General features: G+C 39.7%; 1 protein-coding gene across 1 annotated transcript in view; it reads left to right on the top strand.

Moving 5' to 3' along the window:
- Nucleotides 1–17699, top strand: part of col22a1 (collagen, type XXII, alpha 1) — an 84926-nt gene that overhangs the window by 31697 nt on the left and 35530 nt on the right. The window contains 13 exon segments of the mRNA XM_028598273.1: nt 951–1004; nt 1119–1172; nt 1691–1726; nt 3517–3546; nt 5351–5404; nt 5548–5601; nt 11700–11753; nt 13885–13938; nt 14035–14088; nt 14410–14463; nt 15639–15692; nt 15832–15876; nt 16258–16320. Coding sequence (XP_028454074.1) covers nt 951–1004; nt 1119–1172; nt 1691–1726; nt 3517–3546; nt 5351–5404; nt 5548–5601; nt 11700–11753; nt 13885–13938; nt 14035–14088; nt 14410–14463; nt 15639–15692; nt 15832–15876; nt 16258–16320 — 660 coding nt within the window.

Genomic DNA, 17699 nt, shown 5'->3' with positions numbered 1-17699 from the left:
TGTTTTTGGTTACACAGCACTGTCCACTGCTTAAAAATTTGCTCTCTGTTAGCCATGCTAGTGGCGGGTCCATGGATGTACAAACGGACTAAAAAATGGAAAACCAGAACGCTCCTGATACCAAAATCTTGTCCCGTTGCCTCCAGATTCTGTATTTGTATGGGGATATCTGTTTAGAGAGATTACTGCAAGACCAACTATATTCCAATCAGCCTCAGCTGAACTTTGTGTTTTGCTGCTAATGAGCAAATGTAAGCATGCTCACCTGATCAACTAAGATAGTGACTACTAATAGTTAACACATACCTGCAGATAACATGTTAACTTTGTCATTGTGAGCAAATTGTCACTACCCGATCCATATCGGAAACTGACCAATGGGCTATCCTGAGCCTAAATATTCGAGGTCAATGCCTAACCACAACAATTGGCGCACAAATTGGGTTTCCAGTACGCGTTATTATGGAACCCACGCAACTTTGAGGCAAGGCCCGCCCTTCAATATCATTCTCACACTACTATAGGCCCGGTGTCCATGCTTACACAAGGTAACCCTATTTGTTCAGGTCCTGTCTCCTGACCAATCGGCTATCCTAACATTAACCACTCGAGGTCAATGACTAACCCCAACCAATCGAGCTGCTTCGTAGGGCGGGACTTGCCTAGAAGTTACGTGGGATCCATGATGACGCTTCCAGTACGGATCGGGCAGCAACAAGCATGTTAGCATGCTTATATAAGCATTTAGCTGCCAGACTGATCAGGACGGTCTCACGAGGCTAAGCTACCGCTGCACATGCTAACAATGCAAATACTGCATTTGTCGCAAACAAACTGTAACATGCATCACTTTTCTTTTTTTTTTTTTTAACTTAAATCTATTATTGAGTTCAACATTTATTTTAGCAACACCTTATACATGCTTTCCTTTACACTTGTTTCCATTTCAGGGGATGGCAGGTTTGGATGGATTCCCTGGCAAACCCGGTGTTCCAGGGAAAGATGTAAGTCCTGATCCTCTGTTTAGGATCCAGCAGTTACAAACAGGACACTGACATCTGTGACAGACGGAGTGAGGCACCTTTGTATTAATGAAGCTTTTGTCTAATATTGATTAGGGTTTGAGAGGACTGGTTGGTGCACCTGGGCCAAGCGGAATTCAAGGCATCAAGGTATGTGTTCCCGTTCCTCCCCCCGTCTTGTGCTACATGCAAAACACTCTGTTCACTTCATTAGAAACACTTCAGAAAGGATTTTGCCGTAAGCATAATGTCATTAAGCTGATATAAATCATTTCAAAGAGGTATCATCGGTTTTCCAAGTTACTGTCTGCCCTCTCCAGACATTCCTCAGTCTCCTCTGTGTACCATCAAAGTCAGCCCACTCGTTTGTCTGAGAAAATAAAATGCAGAGTTCATTTGTCTGTCTGTAATTACTGACTTTGATGTGTCTTCCAGTGGTGCGCACATGCTTATACCACACCCATAAGCACAATATATTCCCATCGTACTTTTACCCACAAGTTTCACTTTCCTTTGGGCCTACAAATAAGTACACACGTGTCATCTTCTAAATGATGGTCGTTGCCGTGTCATTAACGTGCAGTGCATTGCCCTAGGGGCTTCACCCTGAAAGTCTCTTGATTCTAATGACGGGGTTTTTCATCTTTGTTGTGTGCACTACGTCACAGGGGGAGAGAGGCCTTCCCGGATTACCTGGGGATGTGGTGAGTACCAAAAATAGACCAAAAGGGTAAAGAATTACAGGCTGGTTTAGCGATTAAGAACATCAACTTCAACTTTATTGATATTGTCCCCCAGGGGCAATTTGTGGTGCAGCGAAGGCATACATGTAAAGCTTACACACCAACCAGACGGCCAACCGTCGGCAGAAAAGGCAGTTGGACTGATCAGTCTCCCTGAGTTGGTGAAAAAAATGCCTCGGAACACACCGAAGAGACGAGACGTAATACGTCACCATAACAGCAGGTGGCGCTAATCTGTATTGTTGCCCAAAAAATGAAACGTGGTTCTGGTTTCCTCACATGGCAGCTTGTTCAGTATACAATCTCATATTGTACTAAAATAGTTCACCGAAACGTGTTTCTGAAAACATTTTAAGCGAGAAATAGGCCATGCAGTTGCTGAATCTGTCTTCATTTCAGATCGACAAAGGCCAGTTTAAAAGATTTTCGTCAGATTTTGAGAGACTCTAGTCACACTCATTCCGCTCCCCATTTCCAGGTTAGCACTCTACCAATCAGATGGTATGGGTCATTTGAGTCTGACTGCCGGCAGTGCCCGCCCCGCCAATTATACATGTCAAATCGGCCAAAATGACGGCCGACAGCCCCTCGGACGGATGACGGCACGGAACACACCGAACAGACTCAAGTCACTGACCTCGCCATACTGTCTGACGGCCAATTATCGGCTCTGTGTGTTCAGGCCTTAAGACAATCAGACACACTGCACAGGAAAAGACAACAAAAGGAAATCCACATTGAGTGAAGCACTACAAAAAAAACAAAAAACACATGGATGACATAAATCACATAATTGAAAGTGGTGAAGGTCCTATAATCCATCATTAAGGTGGCAGTAATTCCATCATAAAGTGCTAGTGCAATAACATCCAGATAAATTAATAAAGACCTATAAAATCCATCATCAATCAGTGATACAAATCTGAGCAAGTACCATCACAAATAAAACTACAAACAATCCCTAATGCCCTCTCCACACTCCAACCAATAAATAAATAGAACTAGAATGGCCTTTTCTACAATGTCATTACCATCATCATCGTCACCATTCGACATGAAGAACGTAATGGCGTGATGGAGTAAGAAGGATGAACACTTAAAAAAGCAACAATGAAAAACCCAAATAAACAATCTATGATTAAAATTTAATTGTGCATTTCATCTATGATCCATTTTAACGATTATTACTTCAAACTAAGCAGGCAATCATGGACAAGATTGACCTGCTGATATTGGTCTGTAACTGGAAGCACATATGTTGTGCTGTTCTCCACACAGAAGAAGCTAAACAATTAGTCAACTAACTGATTATCTGATTGACAATAGGCTTTTGCAAACGATTAATCATTTAAGTCATTTTCAAGCAAAAAGGACGGACATTAGCTGGTTCTATCTTCTACAATACGATGCCATTATATATGTATCACATATATGCTTTGGGTTTCGGACTTTTGGTCGGATAAAACAACCAATTTCCCATTGGGCTGAAAAAGGAATGGTCCTTTTTTTAAACTATTTTTTTTTATATTTTATAGATAAAATCAATTATCAAACAATTATAAGCAGATTAATTGATAATGAAGCCATAGAGGCTTTTCTTGTTGTGAGATATAGGTGGCCAGTTGTATTGTCCATGGCCTCGTTTCTTCACAATAATTAGTCCAAGGAATCACAATGAATCTGTCAATGATTTGACTAGCTGAAAAACAAACATCATTTGACTATTTATTCATCTTTTCTTTTCATTTCAGCATCACAAAGAAGGCTTACAGGGTGAAAAGGTGAGTCATTGTTCCATAATGAGATAGTTTATCATGTTCATTGACCTGAAAGTCAAGATTTTAAAGGCTACCTCATAGTATTAATTATAAAATAATTATAGAGTAACAGTTTATTAATGCAGCGTTAATCCCATCATGACAAATGCAGTGATCCAGGGGCGGAGCAAACGGGGTGGCTTCTGGGGCGCCAGCCCTACTGCAAATGTTTTCTCAAAAGTCCTGAATCTTTTAGGGTTTTAAAATAACTTCATCTTTGTGTCATTTCTGCCCAGTCTCTCTGACTGGACTAGCAAATCAACTAAGCAATTGTTCTTTTACTGGGGAAATATCGCCATTCATTCTCTGAACTCTAATAAATATAGGTTTCAAGATTAGTAATGCTGTTTATGCCAAATTCGTACCCTTCCCTATGTTATGTACCTCAAAAATAGTAACAGCAGACAATCTTTGCCTCTTTTCAGGTGGGAGAAGTGAAAATTAGTCATCCTCTACATTTGTTGTTTTCTGGTTTTAGAACGAAGTTAGTTCGACAATTTCTTTTGTTATATACATTTTATTTATGTATATTCCTTTAATCATTTAATACAACAAATAGGTTATGTACTCATAAAACGATGAATTGTAAAGTTTATAAGTACACCAGAAGTTTATTTAAATAACACTTTAAATAAGCCTACTGGCTTCTGCTCTCTGCTGCTACCGGAAGTAAGACAAGTGCTTAGGGACGTCTACAAATTACAACACCGAAAAGAGATACAACAAAAATATTTATTAATTTAACTTATTTTTTAAAAGTAAGTGCTGTAATACAACTTGCAGGAGACAAGTTATAATTATAATATTGAGGTACGTTTGGAGACACTACCTTATTTAATCATTAAATTAATAAATATTTTTGTTGGTGTTGTAATTTGTAGACGTCCCTAAGCTCTCGTCTTACTGCCGGTAGCAGGGCATTATTAGTGGGGTAACTTACAAAATACACAGTTGGATCCATTAGCCCCTGTGCTAAGCTATTCAGATGATAACGCTAACCCTCCCAATGTTTGACCCAAAAAGCTTCTGGGGGGTTGTTTGGCTCGAGGTCATGGTGCAAAGGACCCTAGGGTGAAATTACTCAAAACCCTCACTTTAAGCTTAAGCCATTCAACCATGCGGCCCAGTTTAATGCAACTTAATTTTATACCGTATATGTAGCAGAGGGTCCCTACTCTGTCTCTCTTTTAGCTTAGGGCTCCTTGGCCGAACCATCACTTTAAGTGAAGTGCATGGCTAACATAGTAGGCATATTAAGCATCTTTCATATGTTATGTTAATTACATTTTTTTTTTGCTATTGAAATGATAGATTAATGTTAATGGCTATTTTCAGACATATACAAAAAAAAATTTAAAATGAAAAATTTAGTGTGGCCGGGTTAGCTCAGTTGGTAGATCAGGCGCACATATATAGAGGTTTATACCTCGACGCAGAAGGTCCAGACTTTGAGTCCGACCTCAGACGATTTCCTTGATGTCATCCCCCTCTCTCTCCACATTTCATACCTATCTGTTCTTTCCATTAAAGGCTGAAATGCCCCCAAAAACATAATTTGGCGGCATTAGTAAACATAATTTGGCGGCCCCCCTGCACTAACTCTGAGGCCCCCTTAGGGGTCACGGACCCTCTGTTGAATATCTCTGCTCTAAAGGATTTAGAGTTTTAAAGGATTTCAACAAAACCATGTAAATTGTAATCTCAAATAGTCATAGAAGTCCTTTTATGTAAACCATTTGTAACGTTTGATGTGTTTGACCTGTTTTAGGGAGATGCTGGACCGCCTGGACCTCCTGGGCCCGAGGGCCCCCCGGGGCCTCAAGTAAGGATTATGATTTATGACTTCCTCTTTCCTTCTGTTTATAGCTTTTTGTATTTAGTTGTTGTAGAAAAGCCACCTGTTCAGCAGCTCATGAAAACACCAGTTGTGCTGTTTAAACGGTAGCTGAACATTTTATTCCTCAGGGTCCTCCCGGTCTGCAGGGTGAAACTGGGCAACCTGGAGAGTTTGGCCAGAGGGTAAGAATCTCATTTTGATGGAACATGTTTTCTCCACATTTCTTCGTCACTTCAGTACTCAGACACCGTACTGTACCAGGGAGATGCTCAACAAAGTGCACAGTTGTTAAATACCTGAACACATGTAGTTCTCTCTCTGTTGTTTCTGGCTTTAGTTTGGTTTAGTGTGTTTGCTTCATAGAACATAAAAACTAATTACATCGAAGATACAGAAAAATACACGTTATGTGGTAGAAACCTCTAACGGCTTATATAAAAACCACAACCAAAGGACATACAATAATGTAGATGTACAAAATCCCAAATGCATTTAAAGTGTTTTTTAATCAAACTGGGACTGTTGACGTTTAAGAATGAGGTCTGAAAATGCTCCTGTGGCTTGTATTTTTGGTTTGAGGAGGAAGCACATGACGCAATGTGTTTATTTTATTTACATGTAATCGAATACCGGATCTTTCGCTAATCTTAATCAAAAGGCTTTTGTGGTCTAAACTCACATCATTAGCACAAGTATAGTATATAAAGTATAGTCATTTAAAGGAGACAGATTTGCATCACAAGGGAAATTCTTTGTAATTACGAGAACTAGAAATCGTTTTTTCTGTAACAGATTTATTGTCACACCAAACTTTGGAATGTTTTAAATGACAAAACAATACTTTTGTGATCATGAGAGAACAGAAGAGAATTCAGTCCCGCTGAGTTGTGATTAAAACAAGATTATTTTGCCTCCAGAGAAGCTCTGGTAGAACAAAACTCTAATCTGCAGTAATTGGAAGTTCAAACTGTGTGTGCTCTCATACTTATCAAATTCCAATGGGAATATTTTGAATGAAGAAAACTAATATTTATTCCTCAAGCTAATGACAGCTGATACTGTGGCCGTTATCAGTGCTTGTAAAATTATATAAAGAAAGTGTCCCCTGTCTCTCATATTCTTTTCCCTCTGTCTTACTCCAGAACTAGCTGGTCCCATCACAGTGTAATTAAAACAGGCGCAGTGGTTCTATATGATTTGTTCTTCCAAAACATTAACAAAGATAGTTACCTCCATTCCCCGTGTCCATTTGGAGCAATTAACTTTTCGGCAGCAATATGTTGGAATCAAATTGTGCAGCTGCTCAGTTGGGCAGCGGCAGAAAGGCAATCCTCCCTCTGGACATATACCAAAGACTTTTCTACCAGCAGAATACACTTTGTCCTAGGGATGTCACCAGACATGTCACTTCGGTACCAAGTCCTTACCAAAATTCTGAAAACTTGACGGCAGTGGTTTCCAACCTTTTTAGTCTGAGGCTACATTTCCGTTGCTACGTTTTGGTTTAAAAAACGAAAATCTTTTGCTACGTTTACACCTCACATTCCTACTGCTCTGGTGTTTCAGAGCCCCTAAACCGGAGACATTTGAAAATACGTCAGACCCCGTATTTGGCTCAAAACTCCGCTTAAAAACCAAAACGTAGCAATGTATCCAAACAGCCCTGTCACCCAAACAGCCCTCGCAGACCCCTTCATCAATTCCCAATGTTACGTTCCAAATAGATAATAGATATTATTTAAAAGTGGATATTGTTAATTTTGTCCATACATTTAAACTGTCCATATTAAGGTTGGCTTGGGGAGCAATCATACAACTACATGCCTACTAGGCTACTACTACTAAGATTGAAGCTGAATTGGCAGCTTGGCAACCAAAAAAGTACATCCAGGGGTACAAGTCCCGTATAGGTACAACCCAGTCTCACGGCAGTTTGTGTTCACGTAATTTAATCTATTGATTTGTGTACACGGACACGTTTATTTCCTTTTTTTCGTGAGGGTCGGCACGTTTTTTTTTTTTAAACTAATGTATTTCAATGGGAAGCATCTTTCTTGATCACAGCACGATTCATTAAGAGTTTCTACGGTAGCGAGTAGTACGAAAGCCCAAAAATCCGCAAAGGAAGGTTGGTTGGAGTGGTAGATGGGTAAAAACACCGGACTTTCACCCAGGAGACTGTCCCACGTGTCACGTTTCCTAAACCCAACTGTCCCGTTCTTCTTTTCCTAAACCCAACTGTCCCTTTGTTGTTCCACATGTCATGGAAACGTAAGCCCACCCACAACCTTTTCCTGAACTTAAGGGACCATGTTCATTTCATGGAATTCTGTGAGATCAGGTTGTAAAAAATGTGCTGACCATCACGAAAAAAAACGAGATAAACGTGTCTGTGTACACGAATCAATAGATTAAATTACGTGAACATTCCACGAGTTGATAGGTACGGGGGGGATGCAATCCTTCCAGATCTGCCAGGGGCAGTATCTACGCCTAACGTTACAAGTGTTCTAGTCTGATGCTGAACGCTGAAAAAGAAGGAATAATAACGTGTCATCCGTGTTATCCTAAAATACATAAAAACGGAGGACATGGGATTACATTTTTCTTTTTTTTATAATGTTCAAATGTTTAGGCTAAATAAAGGAATTTGTGTATTATTGTTTTTACACACCGTGGTACCGACTTTTAGCCTCGTGAGACCGTCCTGATCTCGCGAGCTCCAGTTTTCCACTCGCAGATCAGTCTGGCATCTTGAGATAGAGAAAATTTGGAGCCGTTAGCCAAACGACCGGGCCAATCAGCATTGGTTTTGCGGTGGGTTAGGTGGTGATAGACAGATGGTTTATCCAATCAGCTAACCAGTATTTTCAGACAGCGGTCCGGGAACCTGAAATGGTGCCTTTTATTCCTAAATTCTCGTTACACAAACGGCAAATATCCTTTACCGACATGTTGCTTGCTTGCTGAGCTAACGAGTTATGCTTTGCCTGCAGCAGCAGGGGCGGGCTTGTGGTTATATTTTCATACGCTTCGTGCATCTGATTGGTTGATTTGGCCCGTCTATTACCAACATAGGTGATAGACAGATGGTTCATCCAATCAGCTAACCAGTATTTCCGCCCCTTCCCAAAAGTTCTCCAACGGAAAGTTCCCAGATGGATATGCCGAGCAAATGCGAAATGGATATACAAGCTGTATAGTTTAATAATATGAATAAAGAGATCATATTGGGTTCAGATTTGACGATATTTAGATAATCTCCCACTGTGCAGCTTTGCCTTTATTTTGTAATATCATTGGAGGTCCAGCTGGAGCATTTTACAGCCCTATGAGTTTACAGCCCCATGAATAAAAAATAAAAAAATACAGATGGTGAGGAGCTTGGCCTATTTCCTCCAGGTTTTTGTCCAGTTATACCTCATCTGAAGATGCACAGGGAAAGAGAGAGAGCAGGGGAGAAAGTATTGTGAGAGCTGTGATAATAAGCCGGTCTCCGCCGCTGCCACAGCTGATAGAGTTGGCTGTAGGGTTGAGTTGGTATAGATTGAGCCACTCACACCTACACTGCAACAAGGCTCTCATCAGTCGTATGTGTCACGGCTTCTGAGGCCTGTCTATTCACTTCTATCCTTATTTATAGACAGCTGAGGGCAGCCTGAGCTGAATGGGAACTTAAAGGGATGCAGTGGACAGCACCAACAAACACACAAAGAAAAATAATTAAAGAGCAAGTGCCAGGATTTAACTTTTTGGAAAGTTTTTGAAGAGAAAATTCGCACATCCAACGTACAAATCCTGCATACTGCTCTTGCTGCAGCATCGCCATCTATTAAAGAAAAGAAACTCTACATATTGGTCCCTTTTTGGAAAGTTGTTTTGAAATGTGACAGGAATGCAAGAGAAAAATAGCGTGACAAGCCAGACCCACATCAAGATGTTGGGTCTGGGAACTCCCCATTGGCAGGGCTCAATCCGAGGGGCGGGATAAACGGTTGTCTTTCAAATTCCCTCTGCACGCCATAGGATAGCGCTAAAACCAACCAGAGCAACGCTAGTTGATAGATTCACATCTTCCTTTTTTAAGAATGACTTCGGTGCCGTTCTTTTTTTCTTTTCTCAAAGAAAAGCTCTCCAAGTCATCCAGAGTCGTGGCCAAATATATCCAATAATCCAATATACACAATGTGATTGGCTTGGCTAGAGTTTTGTTTTTCCAGCTCGCAAGCCAACTGAGAGTTGTAGGTAAAATGGGACAAATAAGGTTTCACACCTTGGGCTCATGAGCAGCCAGTCACAGCATGTTATTGCATTGTTGCTACATGTACTTTGAATGAAACAATCATTTTGATTGGTCTGAGGTTACTAGGATTCAAAAAGTCACTGGCTCCAGACTGCGACCAAATGTTTTTTTTAAGACCATGCGAGTCATTTTTAAAACTACTCGCTTACGTGACACCTGCAAATTTGACTTCATGTTGAAAAGGAGGAGCAGTTTGCCAGAGTCTGCCAATGTGCGTGACAGGGGGAGGGTCCGTGACTGATCATGATGTTGCAGTCCATAATACATTTACGAGTGGTGATCATCCATTTTGTTTGCTAAAGACCGCACATTGGCGAGGAGAATGCTGCGTAGTGATACCCAATAAGGAGTTAGCCTTAGCCTAGTCTATATCCACAACGTTCCACTTCTGGGATTGCTCCGGTGCCGGCGGAAAATCCACCGAATGTCCTTCTTTTTGGCCGGATATCCATCACCTTCCGCTTTCTTCGTGATGTAATTTTAAACTCTGGTGGATTTTTGAGGACTATGGTGAACTGCACCGCTCGAGACGATTGTGATTGGTTCAAAGAAATGCCAATAAACCAGAGCACGTTCAAGCAATATCTTCTTTTTTTATGAGTGTAATGCAGCTAAAACAATACTGACACCAAATATGGTTTATTACCTGTTTGATTAATAATTAAAATATTTTTACAAAACTCTGTACTTTTTATGGGAAAGGGTTTTTAATGGCAATCAAATGGATTTGGGTAAAATGGGACCAAAAATAAAGCTTTCTTTTCTGGAGGGAATTCCAGCATATTGTGGAAAAAAAAGTGACTATGCTGTTGTGAACCACCCTGTCATATTAGAGATATTTGTCTTTAGTATTCACTTCAAAAATATTAAAGCTGATGCAATGAGTCCACGTCAGCCACAATAGTCCGTCATTGTTAGACGCACATCATGAAATACAATTGCTCATCGATAGAATAAAATGTTCCGTGACATTTTAAAAAATCTTCGATTGTGTTTTAAGGTCTAAAGTATTTTACTTGGCAACATATTATCTTTACAGAGATATAACAGAGATCCATACCAAGTTCTTAAAGTAACACTTAAAGTAGTAGTAGAATTTTAGGTGGCAATCTACCAAAAGGTATACCAAGTTGCGTGACTTCCACCCATGTTAACAACATGATAATTTTTTATATGTTAAAATGGGTGTCAAAAAAACTAAACTATGAATAATATTTTGAAATTGCCAAATTCTGGTGGAAAAAGCCTAAATCATAGTAAAATAATGTTGGGTTTAAAATACCGGAATGGGCCTAAGAAAGTCAAACTATGTGTGAGGGTTTAAAGAAAATGTTAAACGAACACGCCGACTTATTGGGACTTTGTCTTATTCACGTATCCCCCAGAGTTAGATAACTTAGTTAGTTGTAACTCTGTCTGACGCACCTACTGCTAGCCTAGCTTAGCACAGATCCTGGAGGTAACCGGTTCCAACTAGCCTACTGCTCCCAATAAGTGACAAAATAACGGCAACATGTTCCAATTTACATGTTGTGATTTGTATAGTCACAGGGTGTACAAATAACAAGGTCACATGAGACACAGCTGTCTTCTAAATGTATACACACTGGGAACTATATTCTCAGAAGGTGAAGCACTGCTACTCTCTGCTCCTCACCACGGGGCTTCTCAGGTGCTGCTAGCAAATCACTCCGCCCAAGTAGCAGAAGTAGCAGTGCTTCGCCTTTCTGAGAATATAGTTCCCAGTCTGTATACGGTTAGAAGACGGCTGTGTTGGTGACCTTGTTATTTGTAGATGCCCCACGTTACGGTGAATACGCTAAAGTCCCAAAAAATCGGCGTGTTCCTTTAAACTCTCTTTGAATTTCTGAACCTCCCAACATGGAAGCCATGACGCCTGTCTCCAGCGTCTACAGCCGTGGAAACTGCTCACCTTATGCATCGGATGTCTTTTTAATTTTTTATGTTGTCTTTCAGGGAAAGAAAGGTGAAAGTGGATTGCCTGGAGTGGATGGCCTTCCCGGACCCCCTGTAAGAACAATTTCACTTTTCATGATGAGCAAAATGCACACGCATATTTGTAATACACGTGTTTACAATGACATCTCATTAATATCAGGGCTTGTTCTTGCACCTCAGTTGCTCAATATGTGATGTGATCCACAAAGCACAGAGTTCCTGCTCTCTCAGAGGTGTCTTCACGGTGTGTTTTAATAGAGGGGAAATAAACAGGCTAGATTAAAAACCAACATGTTATGCCAATTCATTTCCCAAACGGCTCCCTGAAGCAAAATAGAAAAACACCTATCTTCAAGGGGTGTTCAAGGTTGAGCGAGCTATATAAACAGTGCTGTAGTACCCCCCTCTAGTGGCCGCTCGCCCGTACTAATGCACACTGTCTCTACAAAAGTGCATGAATTGAGTACAGTGCTTGGGGAAATCTGAACATTTGTATCGAACATAATTGGCTAAAAAACAATGCAGGCATTAATGGGGCCACATGAAATCTTTTTTTGGTGATCTATAAAATAGATGATGATTATTGAATTATTTGTACACTGATAGCAGTGATCTAAATACTGTCTATAGATGCTTTACAGTCTTTATTAACCATTAACAAGGTATTATAATCAGCAGATGCAACTTCATGATAGCCATTCAAATCATGTTCATTGACAGTTTATATATATATATTAACAATTTCTTAATCATAATTTACAAATACTTCATAAAATATATCAACTGTTATGATGTGAGCAACAATGAACTGTTAAAATAACATGAATTATAGCATAACTAATCATTAGTAAACATTATTGGTTATCTTTTTATTGTTAGTTCACAGTAAAATAACTATTAACTTAAATTGCTCATATTATGCATTTTGGCTTTTCCCCTTTCCTTTATTGTGTTATACTTTCTTTTTTTTTTTATAAGTTTACAGAGTGAAAAAGCCCAAAGTCCCCCCCAAAGGGACTTACTATCTCCAACAGAAAACACTGTTCACAAACTGCTTCAAACAGCTCTATTGTAGTCCAGCCTTTACTTCAGAGACAAACGTGGGTCACTTTGTAACACGTTATAATGCTCACCTAGCTGCTAGCATGGCACGCCCTCATACTCTGCTCCTGACTGGCTAGTAGTCCTTACCTAGCTACTGAGCCTGTGTGTCTCCCAACAAAGATTGAACAGAAGTGAGATGTTCCACTCTGTAGCTAAAACAGAGGGTGAAAAGAGGAGCTGCAGCACAGCTGTGCAGTTCAACAAAAATATGTTTTTTGAAAATTAAACTATGTAAACCTATTCTGATTTAACCTCTAAATATAATTATAAACCTGAAATGAGCATAATATGAGCACTTTAAGTTTAATAATATCAATTTACCATTTATTAGCGATGGTTATAATAAAGTGTTACCCAAATACATAGTTTTGTTTTATCCAAAAATATAGATACCTTCAAAAAAAGCCCACGTTGGGTTGCCCTCTAGCTCACCCAGTTAGAGCGTTGTGTAGGTGACCCCATGTAGGTGGTGTCCTTTGCAGTGGCGCAGGGTTTGAATCCGGCCTGCTGCCCTTTGCTGCGTGTCATCCCCCATCTCTCTTCCCCTTTCATGTCTATCCACTGTCACTGTCTAATAAAGGGAAAAAGGCCCAAAAAATAATCTTTATATATATTATATAATCTTTTAATCTTTCCATATCGCCCAGCCCACGATGCGGGCTGGGCGATATGGAAAAATATCAAATAGCATGATATTCTTGACCAAATACATCAATGTCGATATTGCAACGATATTGTAGTGTTAACTATTGGTGCTTTCACAAAATATCTTTTACAATGAGATTTTAAGTAAATAATCATCAATAATGTGGTCAACAGTTTCAATCATAGAGAAAAAAATTATATTTTTTTCCCCAGCTAAATACTGACGCATGCACAAAAATAATGTGATGTTAAAACATATCTTTCATTCTTCAAATTATACGTTTCACAAGTATGTGCTTGTTATTATCAGTTTAGACAACGTAATCGTACAAAACGACATCTCGAAATATTTGTTCACGATATGATTCCATTGAAAGACGATACATTATCATATTGAATTATTGCCCAGATCAGGCGATATACATTTACATTACATGTTGTATTTATTTTGCAGGGTCCACAGGGTCCATCTGGGCCACCAGGAAACCCAGGACACACGGGACCTCCTGTAAGTGACCCGGCACTGATCAGAACACAATCATTCATAAATACGATTTGTTGTTTTGGCAATAAATGCATTAATACTCGTTCTCTCTTTATGAAGGGTCTACCTGGTGAGATTGGATTTTCGGGCAAACACGGAGAGCCTGGAAAGCCTGTGAGTTGGCCTTTTATTCCCCACATGAAATAATTTGTTGATAGATAGATAGATAGATAGATACTTTATTCGTTTAGGCATCCAGTAGCTTAGACAATCATAATACAACAAACACACATACTGTATATGTATCTCACATACATAAAATTCACTCACAGAAATTTAAAGAGATAACAATTTGTGAAGTGATTACAAAGGTCTGGTATGGCCTGACCATGTGATGCAATGACCATGATAAGGTGATGGTACTTTGAGTCGTAGATGTTGTCCTTTCTCTGTTCACATCACCAAATGGCAACCTTTCATCGCTGATCTTTGCAGGGTCTTCCTGGTAAAGACGGTCTGGATGGACTTCCTGGAAATGACGGTGCCGTGGTCAGTATGACCTTTAGAATAATGTTGTTTTTTGTTTTCTTATTTCTTATATTTTTTTTGCCTTCCGTGTTCACAGTGACCAAACTTTCTGTGACACTTTAAAGCTGCACCAGACAAAAAATGTGTATGAACAATGGCTCAAATGGCCATGTGTATTGAAAAGACGTCACTTACAGGGACAAAACCACAGAGAATTATAACCCAAATCTGCAGCTCTTCTCAGCTCTGTGGAGCTTCTTTTTTTTCTGCCAAGATTCTTTTTTGGGGCATTTTAGGCCTTTATTTTTATTGGACAGCTGAAGTCATGAAAGGGGGAAAGACGCAGATGCAGCAAAGGGCCGCAGGTCGGAGTCAAACCCACGGTCGCTGCGTCGAGGAGTAAACCTCTATATATGGGCATGTGCTCTACCAGGTGAGCCACCCAGGTGTCCTATGGTGTGATTTAGTGTCTTTCAGCTCATTGTTTTGGTTTTGAGCCAGTGTCAGAAATGAAGGGTCGGGAAAAAGGGCAAAAAAAACCTAAATAATCTCAGAACGCTAAAAAACATGATGGAGGGGCAAAAATTGCCCACAACATTTTGAAATAATATATTTTATTATATTATAATTATATATAATTTACCAGTTTAGGCCAATATCCTAATACTAGATTATTTTCATTTAATATCCATTTACGTCTCTAACTACACTTAGTTTAATAGGAGAGATCTCCAACTATCTAGGGAGGTCCCGGGACACGTCTGCATGTATTGAGAAAAGTGACAAAATATCAAAAAATGAGGCAACAAAAACTTCAATAAAAAAACTCCAAAAAGGTGACAAAAAAGCAAGAAAAATCTTCAGAAAAAGCCCAGAATGGATTATTAGGGGGGCCTCTAACCCCCTGACATTATGCCTATGAATTCAACCCATTTACGTTAAACATTACAGTCCACATAAATGACGAACATTAGACATATTAGAAAATGAGTCAAACTTACACTAATATGGGTCTATGAATCTAAGCTTATGCTGATGACTCCCTTAACATAGTACCCAGAAAAAACTCAAAATCTCCATCTGCATAGCATTCTACCAATATGTTGCTCCAAGGTGTTTTTTTATTGCCTTTTTTTAAACATTGATCTCTGTGTTAACTCAGTCAATAACAGTGGATAAATGGTGTGTCTCTGCAGGGGCTCAGGGGAGAGCGCGGAGCAGATGGCTTTGCCGGCAAGCCCGGGCCTAAGGTAACTCCGACTTCATCGTAACATACCAAGAAACATGCTGGACATGACTGAGAACATATCCAGATTATGAGATATAATATGTGATTTTTTTTCATATGCAAATCTGACATTTGAATACGTACGTGTGTCTTCTCCCCAGGGTGACGACGGGCCTCCCGGACCAAGAGGACCTCCAGGGGAGAGAGTGAGTTCACAGCTGTTAAATACTTTGGGGTATTTTGTGAGATAATGAAACATCAAGTCAACTGTATTGTCAATTCTGCAATATGTGCCAGACACGGTGCAAACAAGGACACATACAACACATATAATATAAAATATAAGAAATATAGACAAATAAAGATAAAATAGATAAGATATACAATTAAAAAAAGGTAATATGTACAATACAGTAATAACTTCTAAAAAGTGCAAGTGTAGGGCAAAACCAAACAGTATAGAAAACTAAAGATGCAATGTTAATGGAAGAGTTCCTGAGTGTCTTCTTTTATGAAGTGGGGGGGGCTGTTTTCCAGTCATGGTTCCTCATATATATCATATGGTTTGTTTTGGTGTTTTTTTACAGGGAGAATCTGGTTCCCCTGGGCAACAAGGTGGTGTTGGAGTACGAGGAGACAGGGGTGTTCCGGTAGGTTTGACTATGCTTTATTTTCTTTTATTTTCAATCAAGCATCACCAGAGTGTAGACCCCACCCCCCCACAGGGTCCCATGTTGTTGGTTTAAGTACTGAATTGGGTAACATCTACAAATGTTATATATAATCATGCAACAGAAAGAATGTCCGGTAAAATAATCTTCAGTAAACTTTCCGAAGAAACCATTCTCACATCCGACAATTTTTCAGTGCAGGTGCGTTGCGAAATATCACAAACTTGCCGCACTCCGCCTCTGCTATTGCATCGCCATTTATTAACGAAAACTAACGTTTCGGTCCCTCTGGACCTTAGTCGAGAATATCTTTCAACAATTAGCACAAGTCTTAAATACATTCTGCCCCTCCCATTTCTGTGTCCCCAGGTGTGGGACCGTTGAAAACCACTCATCAATGGGAGTGTGATTTGTGCGAAGTTTCACATTCATGCAAGCAAAACATATCTTAATTCAATTGCAATACCGTGTATATCAATTTCATATCTATTGCAGGAATACATGTCGAGACTCCACAATTTGAACTTGTTGCCACTTAGCCTATACAAATACGGAGTGTCTCTTTGCACCCCCGGTACGAATAGCCTCGGCCACACAGCTGAGCTATTCACACCCTGTGACGTAACAACAAAAAAACGTTGCTCGCGTGCACCGAAATCATGGCGGACGTTCATCTTCCATGATAGCAGAAACTGGCATATTAGGAAAGTTTTGTCTCTAAAGTTTATAACAATTGAATTTCTAGCGGAAAATGGATACTACAGTTGCGCTTTCTGTCTTCAGTGAAAGCATACAGCCGTTAGTCTGTTAGTTAGTACCTATTTTTTTGTATAGGCTACAGTACGGTTACCTAGCAATCGAGGCTTGAAGAAACCAACCAAGTGGTAAAGAGTTGTTCAACATTCCATAAGAATTGCTAGGTGAGTGGTTAGAGCACTTACATGTGGTATGGGAGTTTGGAGTTCAATTCCCCTTTGAGGTGATTTCTTTTTTTTCTTTTTTTCTTTATTATATTTTGGATTAGATAATTTGCATGCAATTGCGCAATTGCGCAAGTCAGGGCCCGCGAACGCGAAATGTTTTTTTTGCAGGGTGGTAGGGGAAGACTCATGAATATGCCTGCTCTGGTTGGGTTGGTTAGGTTTAGGCAAGAGGAGTGGGATTGGTTATGGTTAGGGTAAGAATGTCAGAGCGATAATATTCCAAAAAGGTGTAATACATGAGTAGTATGGATAACTGTGTGTAAATATATGCCAAGGTACTGTAAATGCACAGGGGTGCAAATAGCATACACTGATATTTGTACCAGACGGGGTATTAATAGAACACATTGCTGTGTACACCGGCGGGGTACAAAG

Source organism: Perca flavescens, chromosome 14 (assembly GCF_004354835.1).
Source record: "Perca flavescens isolate YP-PL-M2 chromosome 14, PFLA_1.0, whole genome shotgun sequence".
NCBI classification, from domain to species: domain Eukaryota; kingdom Metazoa; phylum Chordata; class Actinopteri; order Perciformes; family Percidae; genus Perca; species Perca flavescens.
This window is presented reverse-complemented; position numbering and strand designations above follow the sequence as displayed.